At 44.9% G+C, this 15172-nt stretch overlaps 1 protein-coding gene across 1 annotated transcript in view; it reads right to left on the reverse strand.

Annotated features, from left to right (window-relative positions):
- Positions 1 to 212: 212 nt before the first annotated feature.
- The window catches only part of TNFRSF21 (TNF receptor superfamily member 21), a 32576-nt gene continuing 17616 nt past the window's right edge, over positions 213 to 15172 (reverse strand). The window contains exons 5-6 of the mRNA XM_082215773.1: positions 2759 to 2972; positions 213 to 1641 (exon numbers count right to left, since the gene is read on the reverse strand). Coding sequence (XP_082071899.1) covers positions 1412 to 1641; positions 2759 to 2972 — 444 coding nt within the window. The 3' untranslated portion in view covers positions 213 to 1411. The remainder of the gene's footprint in view (positions 1642 to 2758; positions 2973 to 15172) is intronic.

Below are 15172 nucleotides of genomic sequence, written 5' to 3' on the forward strand. Positions count from 1 at the left end.
GAAAGACTTCAAGGCACGGCAGAAACATTTCCCAAAGGATCTAAAGCAGCTTGGTAAGTGAGTACAGAATTGCAGTCTCAAGATTGGACAAGTGGGGCCCGGGGGGGGGGGGGACGGGACAGGACACTTACTCATTCAAATCCCAGCCACTGCATTGAGAACTCTGTTTTCAAGGTATCCAACAAAGGATGGCGGTTAAGACAGAAACATCATCACATAGCAAACACCTATTTATTAATAAATTAGTATACCAGAAGGCAAGTTTCTTTCAACGTCATCCTCTCCTTCCCCTCCCCATGCAAGGCAGGACATTCCACCTTGCAACATCCTCTCCAAAGTAAGCATTACCATGGACTGGTTTATTACTGGCATAGTAGTTGCAAATATAATAGAGGCAGATTTCTTACAATGCAGCATTTTTAATAAAAAGTGATATCTGTGTGGAGGGGGGAAATGCAAAGACCAAGTGAGGTATTTGAAACCTATTGGCCACATCCGTATAGATTTTTTAAAAAACACACACACACAAAAAGACAAAAATTTGAAGCACAAATCAATAAGTCTTGTAGAATGAGAAATGTGGCCCTGCCAGGGTTCTTGTTTACCTTCCAGAGTCCAGCTCCAGGTGCTACTCCAAAAATGACCCAAATTACCAAGCCTACTGAAATCCTAAAATGGCAAGGCAAAGTACTCCTCTTGAGTTGAGTGGACAGAATTACATTCATCTGCAGGCCAAAATGTCATTATCTTGAAGGCTGGAGAAATTACATGTAACATGTTTTGGAGGAGTCGCCCACCAATATCTGCTTTGTCCACTTGGAAACCATACAAGGAGCTCGTAAAACATCAACAATTGGAATCATCCAGCAGTACAGGTGCTTTTTCTTTATAACGTCTTAAGAAAAGCTGATCAAACTGACAACCGTTTTTCACATAAGCCTCCAGTTATGAGCAGGGCAGTAAATGAGAATTAAAAATACCTGCCATGAGAAAAAATATATATATTTCAAGTTGGAGTTAAAAAAAAAACACACACACATAAAACATCAAAAGAAGAACAAAAAACACCCCTAATTGATGATGAGATTAGAAGTAGATGAAGCCAGTCCAAATTCAACAGATAAAATTGAAAAGAATATCTGTGGTTGTTGTTTTTAAGTGGTTAGAATGACAGGTAAAAATGTTGTAATTTAGAGGGGGAAACAAGACCTTTTAATTCAGATAATAAACATGAAAGGGTCACATTGCCCCTCCCTCCTCCGGCAAGGAAGAAAAAAGCAAAACCTAAAAGAAAATACTGGCCACAAGTTCTACAAAATATCCTGCCGGCATGTTGACTTTAACAGGCACCAAGCGAGCGCAAGTAGCAGCCAGAATATGTGTGCAGCGTGCAATCATTTGGTGAGCCAGTCTAGAGCAAATCAGGCAGGTGGCTATAGACCGAATCCAGGAGAGTCTGGCTTGCTTCCTGGCTCTTGACACCAGCAATTTCGAAAAGCCTGTCCAGCTTATCTTCTGCCTGTGGGATCTCTTCAATGGCATGCAGCTCTTCTGGGTTCAGTATGTGAAGCATGTCGTCAAAGATGGGCTGCAGGTCACAGGGGTCCAAGCGCACCTGTCGCAGCACAGTATCCTTCTTTTCTGTGGAAAGAAAGAGGGCGTTTTGCTATTAACCCAGGATTTGCCAGAAGTCCCTTGGCCACAGCAACCTCTGCAGCTGCAAACTGAAGCCTCAACACAGAGCCAAACTATAAGTTACACTCCTGAGATTGAATCCAGGCTCTCAGCGTGCTTAGAGCAGACACTGTTTAATCAAAGGAAATTCTACTATACTATTAAGACTGTCATATTTCTCTTTGCACCTGCTTTCTGCCTAGGCAGAAATCTGTGTGTAACAGAGACTGCAGCAACAGATGAGCTTAATCTTTTGAAAAATGGAGACCACCCACTTCTTGCTTATCCCAGAGTCCTAAGGGCAGCCTGATAGCTGCAAGTACCTAACAGAGACTAAGGATGAAACAGTGAAACCTCCAACGGCACAAGCAAGCAGAACTGAATGGAAAGACACCTCCACTTCATCCCAAACCCCTCCAGCCTGGAATAACAAGGGTTTGCACTGCTCTGTAAGTCTGGATCCAACCCAACAGGGAAATCTGCATTCTTGCAGCAAATCAGCCCACCCCATCCCTAAACTTGCTATGCAAATGCTGCTCATTAATCCATCCATATCTGGTTCATGTGGAATCTGCTTCCTGCCCACTTAAAGGCCTGTTTGCAATACCCTGAGCTTCTTATTTCTATCCTCTTTTCCTATCAGCTCAGATTCCAGCATTTTTGGGCTAAGGTTCTTCTAAACCCCTCTATCACGGTAGCTCAGCATCCTTTTGCCTGGCTTATGGAAAATGGTACCCCAGATGACCACCTGGGCCATACAGGTTGGTTAGGATAAAGTAGTGGGAGGGAATTGTGTAGGTTCCCTTAGCACCTTGAGCAATGACAGGAAAAAATGGAACTAACAATTGCAGTTATTTTAAAATGTTTGGCATGGCATAAAATCAACAACAAAGCTGCTTTGTAGATAACTTGCCTTATGGGTGATGATCATCAAAAGGAATGTTTAGAAACACACACTGCTGTATTTTGGGCAACAAAATCTAAGTCTGCATTCCTAATATGTTACTGTTGTTCCATTTACTTTGAAGTCTGACAAAAAACACTAAAGCATGAGATGAGATTTCAGACTGGCAAAATTCAGTACCTTTGGTAATAAAGGAGCCTGTTCGGCTCAGAGCAGAGCAGCCGCTGGAGGTCGAATCACAACGCAGAAGCGGTTCTGACTCATCCACAAAAAAGCACTTGTTCTTCTCCAAGGGAGATGGATCCACGGGGATAATGGCTGCATCTGGCTTTGGAGCTGCGCTGGGACTTAGAGGAGCAGGATTTGCAGGAAGAGGCGATTTGTCAACTTCAAGCTGAAAGACAAGGACGCAAAATGCATCGGACACGAGGAGTCAGCAGTACTGCATCTCTGCAGTGCAAGAGGGTCACACCCTGCAGGGCTGAAAAGAACCACCAGCCAATCCACTTCTAGGGGAACTTAAAACAACCCACTTGCAGAGAATTATTCGGCATTAACATGAAAAGCTTATTAGCTAAAGAAATTCTCCACTCCACAACTGAGTGTGGGGCCAATAAAAGGAGCAGGACATTGCCAATCTTTCCTGTACCTTTTTTTGGGGGGGGGTTGTTGTTCATTCAGGGGCAGAAAAAATGCAATGATTGATCCTCATGATGAAGCGGTTGCAGCAACAGGGCTGACTTCAGAGCACACACACACACAAGATGAGTCAGTGCAGGTTCTCTCTCACTCAGGTTTAAAATCACAGGCCAATAAATGCTGGTTTTGAGCAGGAGTGGAGAACCCTTCTGGGCTGGTGGGCCAGGTCATTCTCTGCACCCCACGGTCTAACTTTCACAGCTGGGTGGGACGACCTTAAGGAGAACCCCTTGCAAAGCTTCCCTGCTGAGCATGCGGGGCTCGGGGCCGGACTCTGCAAGGGCTTCTTGCCACTCCGCCAGACTAGGGGAGGGAGCAACAGACAACCCTCTGCTTTCTGAAGCTCCCTTCCTGTTGCCTTGTCTGTTGCTGCTGCCTGAGGCAGTTGCTTGACCCTCTTCAGGAGGGCAAAAGCTCTGGTTTCATTGCACTATGAAACTGCATGCCATCTTATAGTAGTTTATAACAATTACTTTTGAATGTACAGTTACTCATTTGGGTTTCCGTTAAACACTAAAACTAATAAATGGCTTTGAGGCATCAGTAACTTGCACAAAAGTGCCTGTGTTGAATAGTAAGAAGAGGCTGCCCTTTCCCCAAGAAGATACAGTCGTACCTTGGTTGTCAAACGCCCTGGAACTCGGACATTTTGGTTCCCGAACACTGTAAACCCAGAAGTGATTTTCTGGTTTGAGAATGTACTTTTGGAACCTGAACGTCCAATGGGGCTTTTAAAGTAATATACTTTTAAGTGAATTTTTAAAGAAGTGGACACGGTAAAAGTGGGGGGGGGGGGTTTAAGCAAAACTGAATTATTTAACCACTAGATGGACAAAGAGCCTCTTAGGACCCTCTGTGCATGCCAGCATCCTGCCTAATGCTCTGACATCAAGAGCAAGTCTATTGCAGCCGGGGCTGAACGCTGACTCACTCAAAGAGCTTTAAAGGGGGGGGGGGTTCCCAAGAACAAAAGGAGAATAAACACATGCACACACAGAGTGCTCAGCTAGCCAATTCAATTCTCAATTTGAACAAAGCAGCATTCATGTAAAAATGTCTTAAAACTCAAGTGAACTCAGCTGAGCATGTGCAGGTTCCACATGCAAAAATAGAGAAGCAGAAACAAGTTTCCTACACAGCAGCTGTTTGGGCTTTGATATTTGGTAGCTTAGATGATTGGTAGCTCCGTCCTCTTCTCTTCTTCCCCCTCTGAATGAGCGCCCTTGTGCATGGTTTTGTGCTTGAGCACACGTAATGGAGGCTAGGAGGCAGCAGAATGAGGTGGACCAGATCGCAGGAGGGGCTCATCCTATTGGAAATTCCCTTTGTGGGTAGGAAATTAGCATGCTAAAGAAGGTGCTAGGCTACAAGGTCTTTATGTGTTACAGAATACAGAACACTGTGTGAGAGAGAAGACATGCTCAGAGACAATGCCAAAAGCAGAAGCTAAAATGTTCCTGTGGCCACATGTACCTCCAGCCATGCAACCAGAGATGTTTTTGATGGAAGGTGTTGGGGACAATGGATGTTGGCATCAGATATGTGCTTTGCTTCTGAGCTACGGCCTGTACATATATTTGAATATGGCAAGGAAAGAGAATTAATAGGAATTAGAATTGTATTAAAGCTAGAAGAAAAGCCACTTGCTCAGGCTCAATCATGATCAAAGCCTTAAAAATGCACTTCCGCCAAATAGCTACTGCCTTCCTCGCTGGAAATAGGAACGCACGAGCAACTGAACTGCTCAGCCCAAAAGGGTCCATTTATTTGCCAGTGTTCAAACGAAACAGTCACACAAAGTTCAAGGACTGCTCCCAAAGCCCAGTACAGTGGTACCTCTGGTTACAAACTTAATTCGTTCCGGAGGTCCGTTCTCAACCTGAAACCGTTTTTAACCTGAGGTACCACTTTAGTTAATGGGGCCTCCCACTGCCGCCACGCGATTTCTGTTCTCACCCTGAAGCAAAGTTATTAACCCGAGGTACTATTTCTGGGTTAGCAGAGTCTGTAACCTGAGGTGTTTGTAACCCGAGGTACCACTGTATTCTGCTACTGGTGGAGCACCTTTTCCTGCCGGGACCACGAGTCACAGAGCTCCAGGTGGAAATTAACATTATCCATGTCTTTTCCACTGGGGAGAATGACATTTGAGCCCCAGGTTGCATCCCCAGGAGAAAACTCTGCTCTGCTTGGGCTCAGGGAGTATCTGCCCGCCTCCGTTCCATTCCCCAGAGTCAGTAGAAGGGCCTTTCAGTGGTGGGACTCACTGGACCAAGGTGATGCCTTCCATAGTTCTAGTTACAGGAAGGTAGCTGTGTTGGTCTGCCGTAGTCGAAACAAAATAAAAAAATTCCGTCCAGTAGCACCTTAGAGACCAACTAAGTTTGTTATTGGTATGAGCTTTTGTGTATCTGAAGAAGTGTGCCTGCACACGAAAGCTCATGCCAAGAACAAACTTAGTTGGTCTCTAAGGTGCTACTGGATGGATTTTTTTTTTATTTTGGACCAGGGTGAGCACAGGACTTGCTTGCCTCCCTCCAGCTCACAAGCCTTCCGTCAAGGGTGCTAGGTCTCGCAAACATCCAAATACTGCTTTGCTAACTAGAGATAGCTTGCTACTTTTTTGATCAACCCAACATTCGTAGCTGTGGCATTCCTGGCAGTTTAAGTCAAGAGAGATTAATATTGCTAACCACCAGTAAAAAGGCCTCAATACATGGCCCAAACACGAGACGCAAAATGAGTAAATATTCCACAGTCGGAATCATCAATATACAGAAGTCATTGCTGTTAAACTGAGAAGGTTTAACGGCAATAAAAACACATTCTGAGCCGTTCGTTCAAGCAGCCGGCCCAATCTCCACTGGGCTCAGAAGCAGGTGAGCACCCTGTGGCTTCCCTAAATTGCAGCATGGAGCAGCACCTGGGCCCCAGAGCTTCCTGGTCCTTCCCAAAGAAAGGGCTGCCTCTGTGCCATACGTCTGACTGGGCCTGCGTCAGGAGCAGCTGGCACTGGCAGGGAAGGGAGAGACAGGAGGAAATGGGAAATGAAAAGGGGTCATAGGAGGACAGAAAAGGACGCCCAGGAGAGCAGATACTGTTACCCTCAGTTACTCAAGGCAATTAGCTCCCATGACTGCTAATAAAATATCTCCATGAACCCAGTATAATCCACCACGACTCTCCAGACTCTGTGTGTCTCCTTCTAGGCAGCCTTCAGGCTAAACAGTCAGATCCCAGTCATGCAATTCTCTGCTAAAATCCTGTATTTTAAAAATATTTTTATTTATGTATTTATTAAATTTGTACACCACCCTTGATCCATAGAACTCAGGGCAGTTCACAACATAAAAAATACGAGATAAAAAACACAAAACACATAATAAAAAATGCGAACAAAAACAAACCCCCATGAGAGACGCCTGGACATGTCTTGCCTATGCTAATCTTGTACCAAGGTCTCGTCTGGACATGTTTGCCAAGGCTGAACTAGTGTAACCTCTGTCTACCCCTCCCCTTTTGTGACATGTCAGTGATGTAAAGATGATGTATCAATGATGCTGTATGAACTGTATTCTGGGATATGGTGGGAAGTTTTAAAAGTCAATGTTGCCCCATCCTCGGGGTTCCTTACGCCTGTGGGGACCTGCTGAGCAACAATAAAGATCATGATCTACTGACCACTGTTTGGCTAGAATTTCCTTCTTTTACTGACCGCACGGATCTGTGGGGGACTTGTACCCTGACAAGCTGGGCTGTTGAGTAGTCTCTCACCCCAGAACTTTTCCTTATCAGCGCCAACATCAAAATGGTAGGTGTCTAGTCTGCCAGAATTTCTCCCAGGGGCATACTTGACCCCTTCCTTTATTTTCACCAGAGGTGGGTGGATTCTGTAGCCAAAGAGCAGATTAGAAGCTCAAATTTCCAACCACATGCAGAGCTGGGGAAGTGAAACGATCAAGCGGGACTCAACTCGTTTCCATTCAAATCTCGCATTTGCCACAAGCCCAGTAGATGGTCTTGGGCCAGTCCCTATTCTTTCAGCCTCAGTCCACATGGCAATTCTGCTGGCCACCTTACCAGGTGGTGGCCAGGTGAGATAAAGAGCTGTGTAAATGGAAAGTGTTGTATTAATTATAGCACCTGCATAACAACTACAGCCAGCTTGCCCAGTAGCCAAGGTGACTATGGCCCAGTTCAGATGCAATACTAAACCGTGGTTTGTAATGCAGACAAATCTCACAGAAATATTACATGTGGGTGTTTTAAAAAAAGAAAGGTTCAACTATTTCCAAGACCCTGCTATTTACAATTCCCCGCTCACACCATCATGTCTACAGGTGAAACTTGGAAAATTAGAATATCATGGGAAAGTTCATTTATTTCAGTAATTCACCTTAAAAGATGAAACTAATATATGAGATAGACTCATGACACACAAAGCGATATATGTCAAGCCTTTATTTGTTATAATTGTGATGATCATGGCATACAGCTGATGAAAACCCCTTTTAAGTTGAATTACTGAAATAAATGAACTTTTCCATTATATTCTAATTTTCCAAGTTTCACCTGTATATACACATGCTAAAACTTCGTGATTTGATGAAGCGGACTGCAGTTTGGGAAGCTTCTGCTGTGACAAATGTGTTAAGTCATTCGGATGCCACAAGACTTTGAAATGTCCCAGTTTCACCATGACTGCTTCAATTCATTGTCTTGTGCATTTGTAGAAATTGACTTTTCATGGAAATAGACTACAATTGAACATTTTCTGCAAAAGAAAATCTCTTTGCATAATTTCTTGAGTCTTTTCCAAAACTGCATTTGTCCTCAACTAAATTCCCTTCCCTTTCCTAATAGGGCAGGCTCAAGAAGATAGTGTATAGTTTAAGTTTCCAGAAACAGTCACTTTGCATTACAGATATCCGAAACTGCACCTGCTAGCTGCTAAATCCCACCAGAACCACTGACAGACACACACACACAGAGAGAGAGAGAGAGAGAGGGCGCGCTACTTGTGAGGTTGTGCTGCCTTTGGTGATCCAGATTTCACAGAAGTCTAGAAGGCTAATCCTGCTTTAACCTACACTGCATCATGGATGCCTCTGAGAACAAGCATGGCTGGAGATGCTATCTGAAGAGCCAGTGCAACTGTGCTCATTGTAAAATGCACCTCAAATCTGAAAAGCACTTTGTCCTTGAAGGAACATTTTTCTACAGCCAGGCCATACAGATGCAGATTGGGCCAGCTGTGTTATAGAAGGATACTTTGCGTCCTAAGCAGGAATTCTCTGGGTTCCAATAACACTGAAAAATAAAAGGGAAAGTGCTCCATATTTGCCAGAGTAATACCTTTCTTTTTATGTTTTTTAAGACTTAGATTTCTGGACAATTTTAATGACCAATAATCATTTGCAGGTATTACTGATCCATTCAGTTTTTATTGTTATACGTTCATCACGCTCAATGGAGACTGCAACATGCTTTGCCCAGCTTAGGCAACTGCCACCTTCTTAGCTGAATATTTCTTGTAGATAAGGACCTTGGACAAATGTGATGGATTAAGGGAGGGGCCCATCTAAACCCCAGCTTCCTGTTTTCACAGCGGCCAGCCAGCTACCTATGAGATGCACAGAAGCACAACAGCATTCTCTCCAGCTGTGACTCCCAGAAACTGGTACAGGCAAGTTGCCATTTACGTGAGTTCAAGGCACACACAACTGCACACACATGCAGAAGTGGGCCTTAAAAGCGGCAAAAGCGGCCCTAAAAGAACACGAAAATTGCAAAAATGGCGCAAAAACAGGCACATTTGCACTGACCTTTGAGGCCAAATTCCACAACAATCACGTCCTCCATTCTACCAGGTTTTGATTTTGCCCACTTTATGCTGTCCTCTAAAACCAGTGTCCACACAACTAAATTTTACTCAGAGCAGAAATGAGGGTCTGGTTTGGAACAAATCTCCCTTTGGGATGAAGATAAAATTTAAATGGAGGGGAGTAGATCTAGGAATTCTGAGTGTGGGAGCACAGAATAGCAAGGCAGCGAGGCCAATGAAGTGCACAAGTGCCAAAGTCACTGGATATATGTCTTTATTCCCTAACACCTGGAGCCTTCAAATCAAGATGTATGAACTGGAATGCTTGCGTCCCAGCCTTGCAGTCTGAGCGCCACAGAGAAGATGCAAATTCCTTGACTAAGGAAGATGTGGGGGAAATTGCTTTCATGGAAAATGGAATAAAATAAACTGGCATTTTCCCACTAAGCTGATGCTACTGCTTGAACTGGAGAAATACTGTGAAAGGCATATTTGCAAGTGTCTGAAGTTATCATAACCAAAGGGACACCTTCCATGGGTTCACTTTTCGTGGCGAGCTTACAAAGGAAAGACCTTGCTGTACTTCCCTGAAGCTATTAAGATGTGTGTGGAAGTGACTGAAAAGACTTAAGTACAGCTTACTGAAGAGATTAATGACCCAATTCCATTACTTTCTAGCATAAGCCACAACTTGCTCTGCTGGTAATTGATGAATGCAGAGCTGTAAAAAAAGGGTTAGGGTCACAGGTGCCTAAGAAAAACATGTCCAATTTTTTGCTACTGCTTGGGAACTTATATTTTCTTGGGCATCTTGTTCTCCTACTTAGCCAGCTTCCTTTCTCTTCTGATGATTGCACCACTTCCTTTAGAAGGTAGTATGAAATTAATTACCTAAAGGGATTCTCCTAGTGTGCCATCCTAGTGTGTCTGTTTAGGACACAGAATGTACAAAGGAAAGGAACTAAGAGCCTAATCTGGCAAAAATGGAGTACACTTAGTTCCCACTCATTTTATGGGGAGACTAGAGAACATTCTTAATTCTGCCATTGCTAAGATAAATAAAACTGTGCTGCAAATTTTTAGGGGCATAACTATTTTGCCAACACAAACATGCTTTGCCAGCACATGCATCATCACATAAAGAGTTCCACCACTTTTGCTGGACTTCTGTCAACCAAATGGCCAGGATACCCTTCTGTAGGGAAAGCAACAAGGAAAAATGAACAAGAGGTCCAGATACATATTTCAGTTTCTTGTGACCAACCTTCAGGATGGGTTCCAGGTTTCAGGGGGCCTTGACATTATATTTATGGCCAGCACAGAGGAAGGCCTCCCTTCCTCTCCCGAACTACAAGAGACTAGCCTTTTTAGCAGGCTAGTAAAAAGTCTAGTAAAATTGAATGCAGATTTCCAAAAAATAGCAAGGAGAGACAAGAAGGCCTTCTTAAATGAGCAATGCAAAGAAATAGAGGAAAACAAAAGAATGGGAAAAACCAGAGATCTGTTCAAGAAAATTGGAGATATGAAAGGAACATTTCGTAGGAAGATTACCATAATCTAAGACAAAAGTGGAAAGGACCTAACAGAAGCAGAAGACATCAAGAAGAGGTGGCAAGAATACACAGAGGAATTATATCAGAAAGAAATGGATGTCTTGTACACCCCAGTTAGTGTGGTTGCTGACCTTGAGCCAGACATCCTGGAGAGTGAAGTCAAATGGGCCTTAGAAAGCACTGCTAATAACAAGGCCAGTGGAAGTGATGGTATTCCAGCTGAACTATTTAAAATTTTAAAGATGATGCTGTTAAGGTGCTACACTCAATATGCCAGCAAGTTTGGAGCAGCAGTGGCCAGAGGATTGGAGAAGATGTCTACATCCCAATCCCAAAGAAGGGCAGTGCCAAAGAATGCTCCAACTACCGCACAATTGCACTCATTTCACATGCTAGCAAGGTTATGCTTAAAATTCCACGAGGCAGGCTTAAGCAGTATGTGGACCGAGAACTCCCAGAAGTGCAAACTGGATTTCGAAGGGGCAGAGGAGCCAGAGACCAAATTGCAAACATGCGCTGGATTATGGAGAAAGCTACAGAGTTCCAGAAAGACAAATACTTCTGCTTCATTGACTATGCAAAAGCCTTTGACTGTGTTGACCACAGCTAACTATGGCAAGTTCTTAAAGAAATGGGAGTGCCTGATCATCTCATCTGTCTCCTGAGAAATCTCTATGTGGGACAAGAAGCTACAGTTAGAACTGGATATGGAACAACTGATTGGTTCAAAATTGGGAAAGGAGTACGACAAGGCTGTATATTGCCTCCCTGCTTATTTAACTTATATGCAGAATTCATCATGCGAAAGGCTGGGCTGGATGAATCCCAAGCCGGAATTAAGATCGCCAGAAGAAATATCAACAACCTCAGATATGCAGATGACACAACCTTGATGGCAGAAAGTGAGGAGGAATTAAAGAACCTTTCAATGAGGGTGAAAGAGGAGAGCGCAAAATATGGTCTGAAGCTCAACATCAAAAAAACGAAGATCATGGCCACTGGGCCCATCACCTCCTGGCAAATAGAAGGGGAAGAAATGGAGACAGGGAGAGATTTTACTTTCTTGGGCTCCATGATCACTGCAGATGGTGACAGCAGTCACGAAATTAAAAGACGAAAGGCGATGGCAAACCTAGACAGCATCTTAAAAAGCAAAGACATCACCTTGCCAACAAAGGTCCGTATAGTTAAAGCCATGGTTTTCCCAGTAGTGATATATGGAAGTGAGAGCTGGACCATAAAGAAGGCTGATCGCCGAAGAATTGATGCTTTTGAATTCTGGTGCTGGAGGAGACTCTTGAGAGTCCCATGGACTGCAAGAAGATCAAACCTATCCTTTCTTAAGGAAATCAGCCCTGAGTGCTCACTGGAAGGACAGATCCTGAAGCTGAGGCTCCAATACTTTGGCCACCTCATGAGAAGAGAAGACTCCCTGGAAAAGACCCTGATGTTGGGAAAGATTGAGGGCACAAGAAGAAGGGGACGACAGAAGATGAGATGGTTGGACAGTGTTCTCGAAGCTACAAACGTGAGTCTGACCAAACTCTGGGAGGCAGTGGAAGACAGGAGTGCCTGGCCTGCTCTGGTCCAGGGGGTCACGAAGAGTCGGACACGCCTAAACGACCAAACAACAACAACAAAAAGTCTTCAGGAGTCGGAGTTTGCTGCTGGTTGGAGGCCCAGTTCCTGTGTACCCCTGTTGGTGGTTTCCACATGTTACATCACATAGAACAGTGGTTTTCAACCTCTGTGCAGTGGCACCCTGGGGTGCCTTGCATGATGGTTAGGGGTGCCTTGGGCAACACTGCCCTCTGGCCCTGTTTCCTTCCTTCCCTCCCTCCTCTGATGCCCTCTTGCGTCTCTGCCTCCCAAAGGCTTCCACAGCTGCATGTTGCAGCAGCCTTGGCTACAGGCTCCTCTGGGAGGCACCTCAAGAGATTCGGGGCGGCAGCAGTGGCTGCCCAAAAGAATCCCAAGGAGAGGTGAGAGGAGAGGAGGCTGAGGGAACACTCCACAAGGGTGTTTGAAAAAGAGTGAGGGGCTGCCAGTGCTGCAGGCAAGGGGTGACCTAACTGGGCTCCTGAACCCCACGGGGGTCCCGCAGAAAGAAGATCGTTGGTCAAGTGAGCCGTGGACCCAAGAAAGTTGAAACCCTCTGACACAGAATGAAAGCTTTCAGAAGGGTGGGGCACAGGGAAGCCCCCATAATGCTCTTGACTGGTCGCAGCTTGAACAGGAGCATTCCTGTTGGGGGATTTGTCACACTGCAGCATTTTGTTGCAAGCATCCATAGGGATGCAGCTGGCACTGTGGGTTAAACCACTGAGCCTAGGGCTTGCCGATCAGAAGGTCGGCAGTTCGAATCCCCATGACGGGGTGAGCTCCCGTTGCTCGGTCCCTGCTCCTGCCAACCTAGCAGTTTGAAAGTACATCAAAGTGCAAGTAGATAAATAGGTACCACTTCAGCGGGAAGGTAAACGGCATTTCCATGCGCTGCTCTGGTTCGCCAGAAGTGGCTTAGTCATGCTGGCCACATGACCTGGAAGCTGTACACCGGCTCCCTTGGTCAGTAAAGTGAGATGAGTGCCGCAACCCCAGAGTCGTCCACGACTGGACCTAATGGTCAGGGGTCCCTTTACCTTTAATACCAAACTTCGGTGGTTGGGAAGCAAAGCAAAACCACCCAAAACAAGTCAGTCATTTCTGCATACTTAGGTCCCTTTCCCCCTCCTCCCATATACACAGAAGCGTATTAGTTTGCAAACAAGAACCTGAACAGCCTGACAGTACCAATATTCCAGGACTTATGCAACCTTGAGAGTGTCAGTTAAAAGGGGAGGGGAAGAATTAGGGATGATTAGTCTATTTGAACCCCTAACAACTTACAGTATCCTGGCGATGGGGACATGGGTCTGGGAACACAAAGAGCCACCTAGCTAGCTAGCCAGCCAGCCAGCCAGCCAGCCAGCCAGATGCACTCAAGGGGACTGCTTTCCTTTCCTTCAGTTTTATGGCATTCATGCAATAATAGTTTTTAGAAGCCCAATTTATGCAGGAAAAATGTCATGCAAATCTGCTGACTGTACATGTACTGTAAGCAAAACACTAGGAGGCTGTTATGAAACACCGCTGGCTTTCTGCCAAAGAGTCAGTCAGTCCTGTACACACTTGATCTTCCTGGACAAACTGCAGCGATGGAGAAGGGCTGGCTGTAGCTCAGCAGCAGACCACCTGCTCGCCATGCAGAAGAAGGCCCTCTTGGCAGGGCTGGGATTATCCCCTCTGAAACCCCAGAGAGCTGATGCCAGCCCAGTATTGAGAGAGATGAACCAGCAGCCGAGCTCAGCAAAAGGCAGTTTCTCCTGTTCCCATGTACTGCACAGAGCGGTTTTTAAACATGCCACACCAGAAGACTCAAATGAACAGTGTCCAGGATTTTGCACTGGGACAATGGAATGCAAAATCCAGATCAGACGATGATGACTTCTTATCTGATATCCTACTGGAGCAGGAATGGATACTAACAGAATACTGAACACAACAACCCAGGACTGATTTTTTGTCACCTCCAAGACTGTATGCAAAACTGTTATCAAACTTCTGCACCAAGTAACCAAATTCTGCAACTGGCTTGAATTGGGCAAATCTACACACTTCCTCATTTTACCTCAATTTATTCTCTTTCCGGTAGTCATAGGGATGAGCCAAAGAATTAATTACACACAAGGCACTGAAGCCCCACCATCTGCCCCATGGAAACTACAGTGAACCTCGGGTTACAAACGTTTCAGGTTACAGACTCCGCTAACCCAGAAATAGTACCTCGGGTTAAGAACTTTGCTTCAGGATGAGAACAGAAATCGTGTGGCGGCAGTGGGAGACCCCATTAACTAAAGTGGTACCTCAGGTTAAAAACGGTTTCAGGTTGAGAACGGACCTCCGGAACGAATTCAGTTCTTAACCCGAGGTACCACTGTATTCCTTTCACTTTGGAGACTTCATCGGGCATGGGTGAGGCATTGAGCAATAGTCAATGTCAGTCATGTTCACAGTAAGCCCATTGAAATCAATGGACTTAAGTGAATTACTTTAAGTACTCAGACTATGACTTGGCTGGATATCACCCACTGAAAATGTACATTTGCAACCAGAAAAGCCAATGAAAGCCATGACCAAGACCACACCTTGTAAGGGTACGTTGCAACCTCTGGCTCCCTTGGCAAAGCCCAACAAGCCCTGTGCTTCGAACTCCACCTGTTTCAAATCCATATGGTTTTCCTCGTGTGTCTAGGTCTTTTCACACTGCTAGCCTGAGGGCAGGGACTTTGTTCATCATATTGATATGTAAGCTGTTCTGTGAAGCTTTGAATGAACGAAGGAATGAAGATACAAGTTGAAGTCTGCACCCACTACCACATTCTGCAGTTCCTTTGAGTTCCCACAGAAACATAACAAAGAATCATATTCATGACATGATTTTAGGTAGGGTGATGTTGCATTAAGCTTTTAGACACAAAT

The sequence above is a fragment of the Podarcis vaucheri genome (assembly GCF_965113315.1).
Source record: "Podarcis vaucheri genome assembly, chromosome: 3".
Classification (NCBI taxonomy): domain Eukaryota; kingdom Metazoa; phylum Chordata; class Lepidosauria; order Squamata; family Lacertidae; genus Podarcis; species Podarcis vaucheri.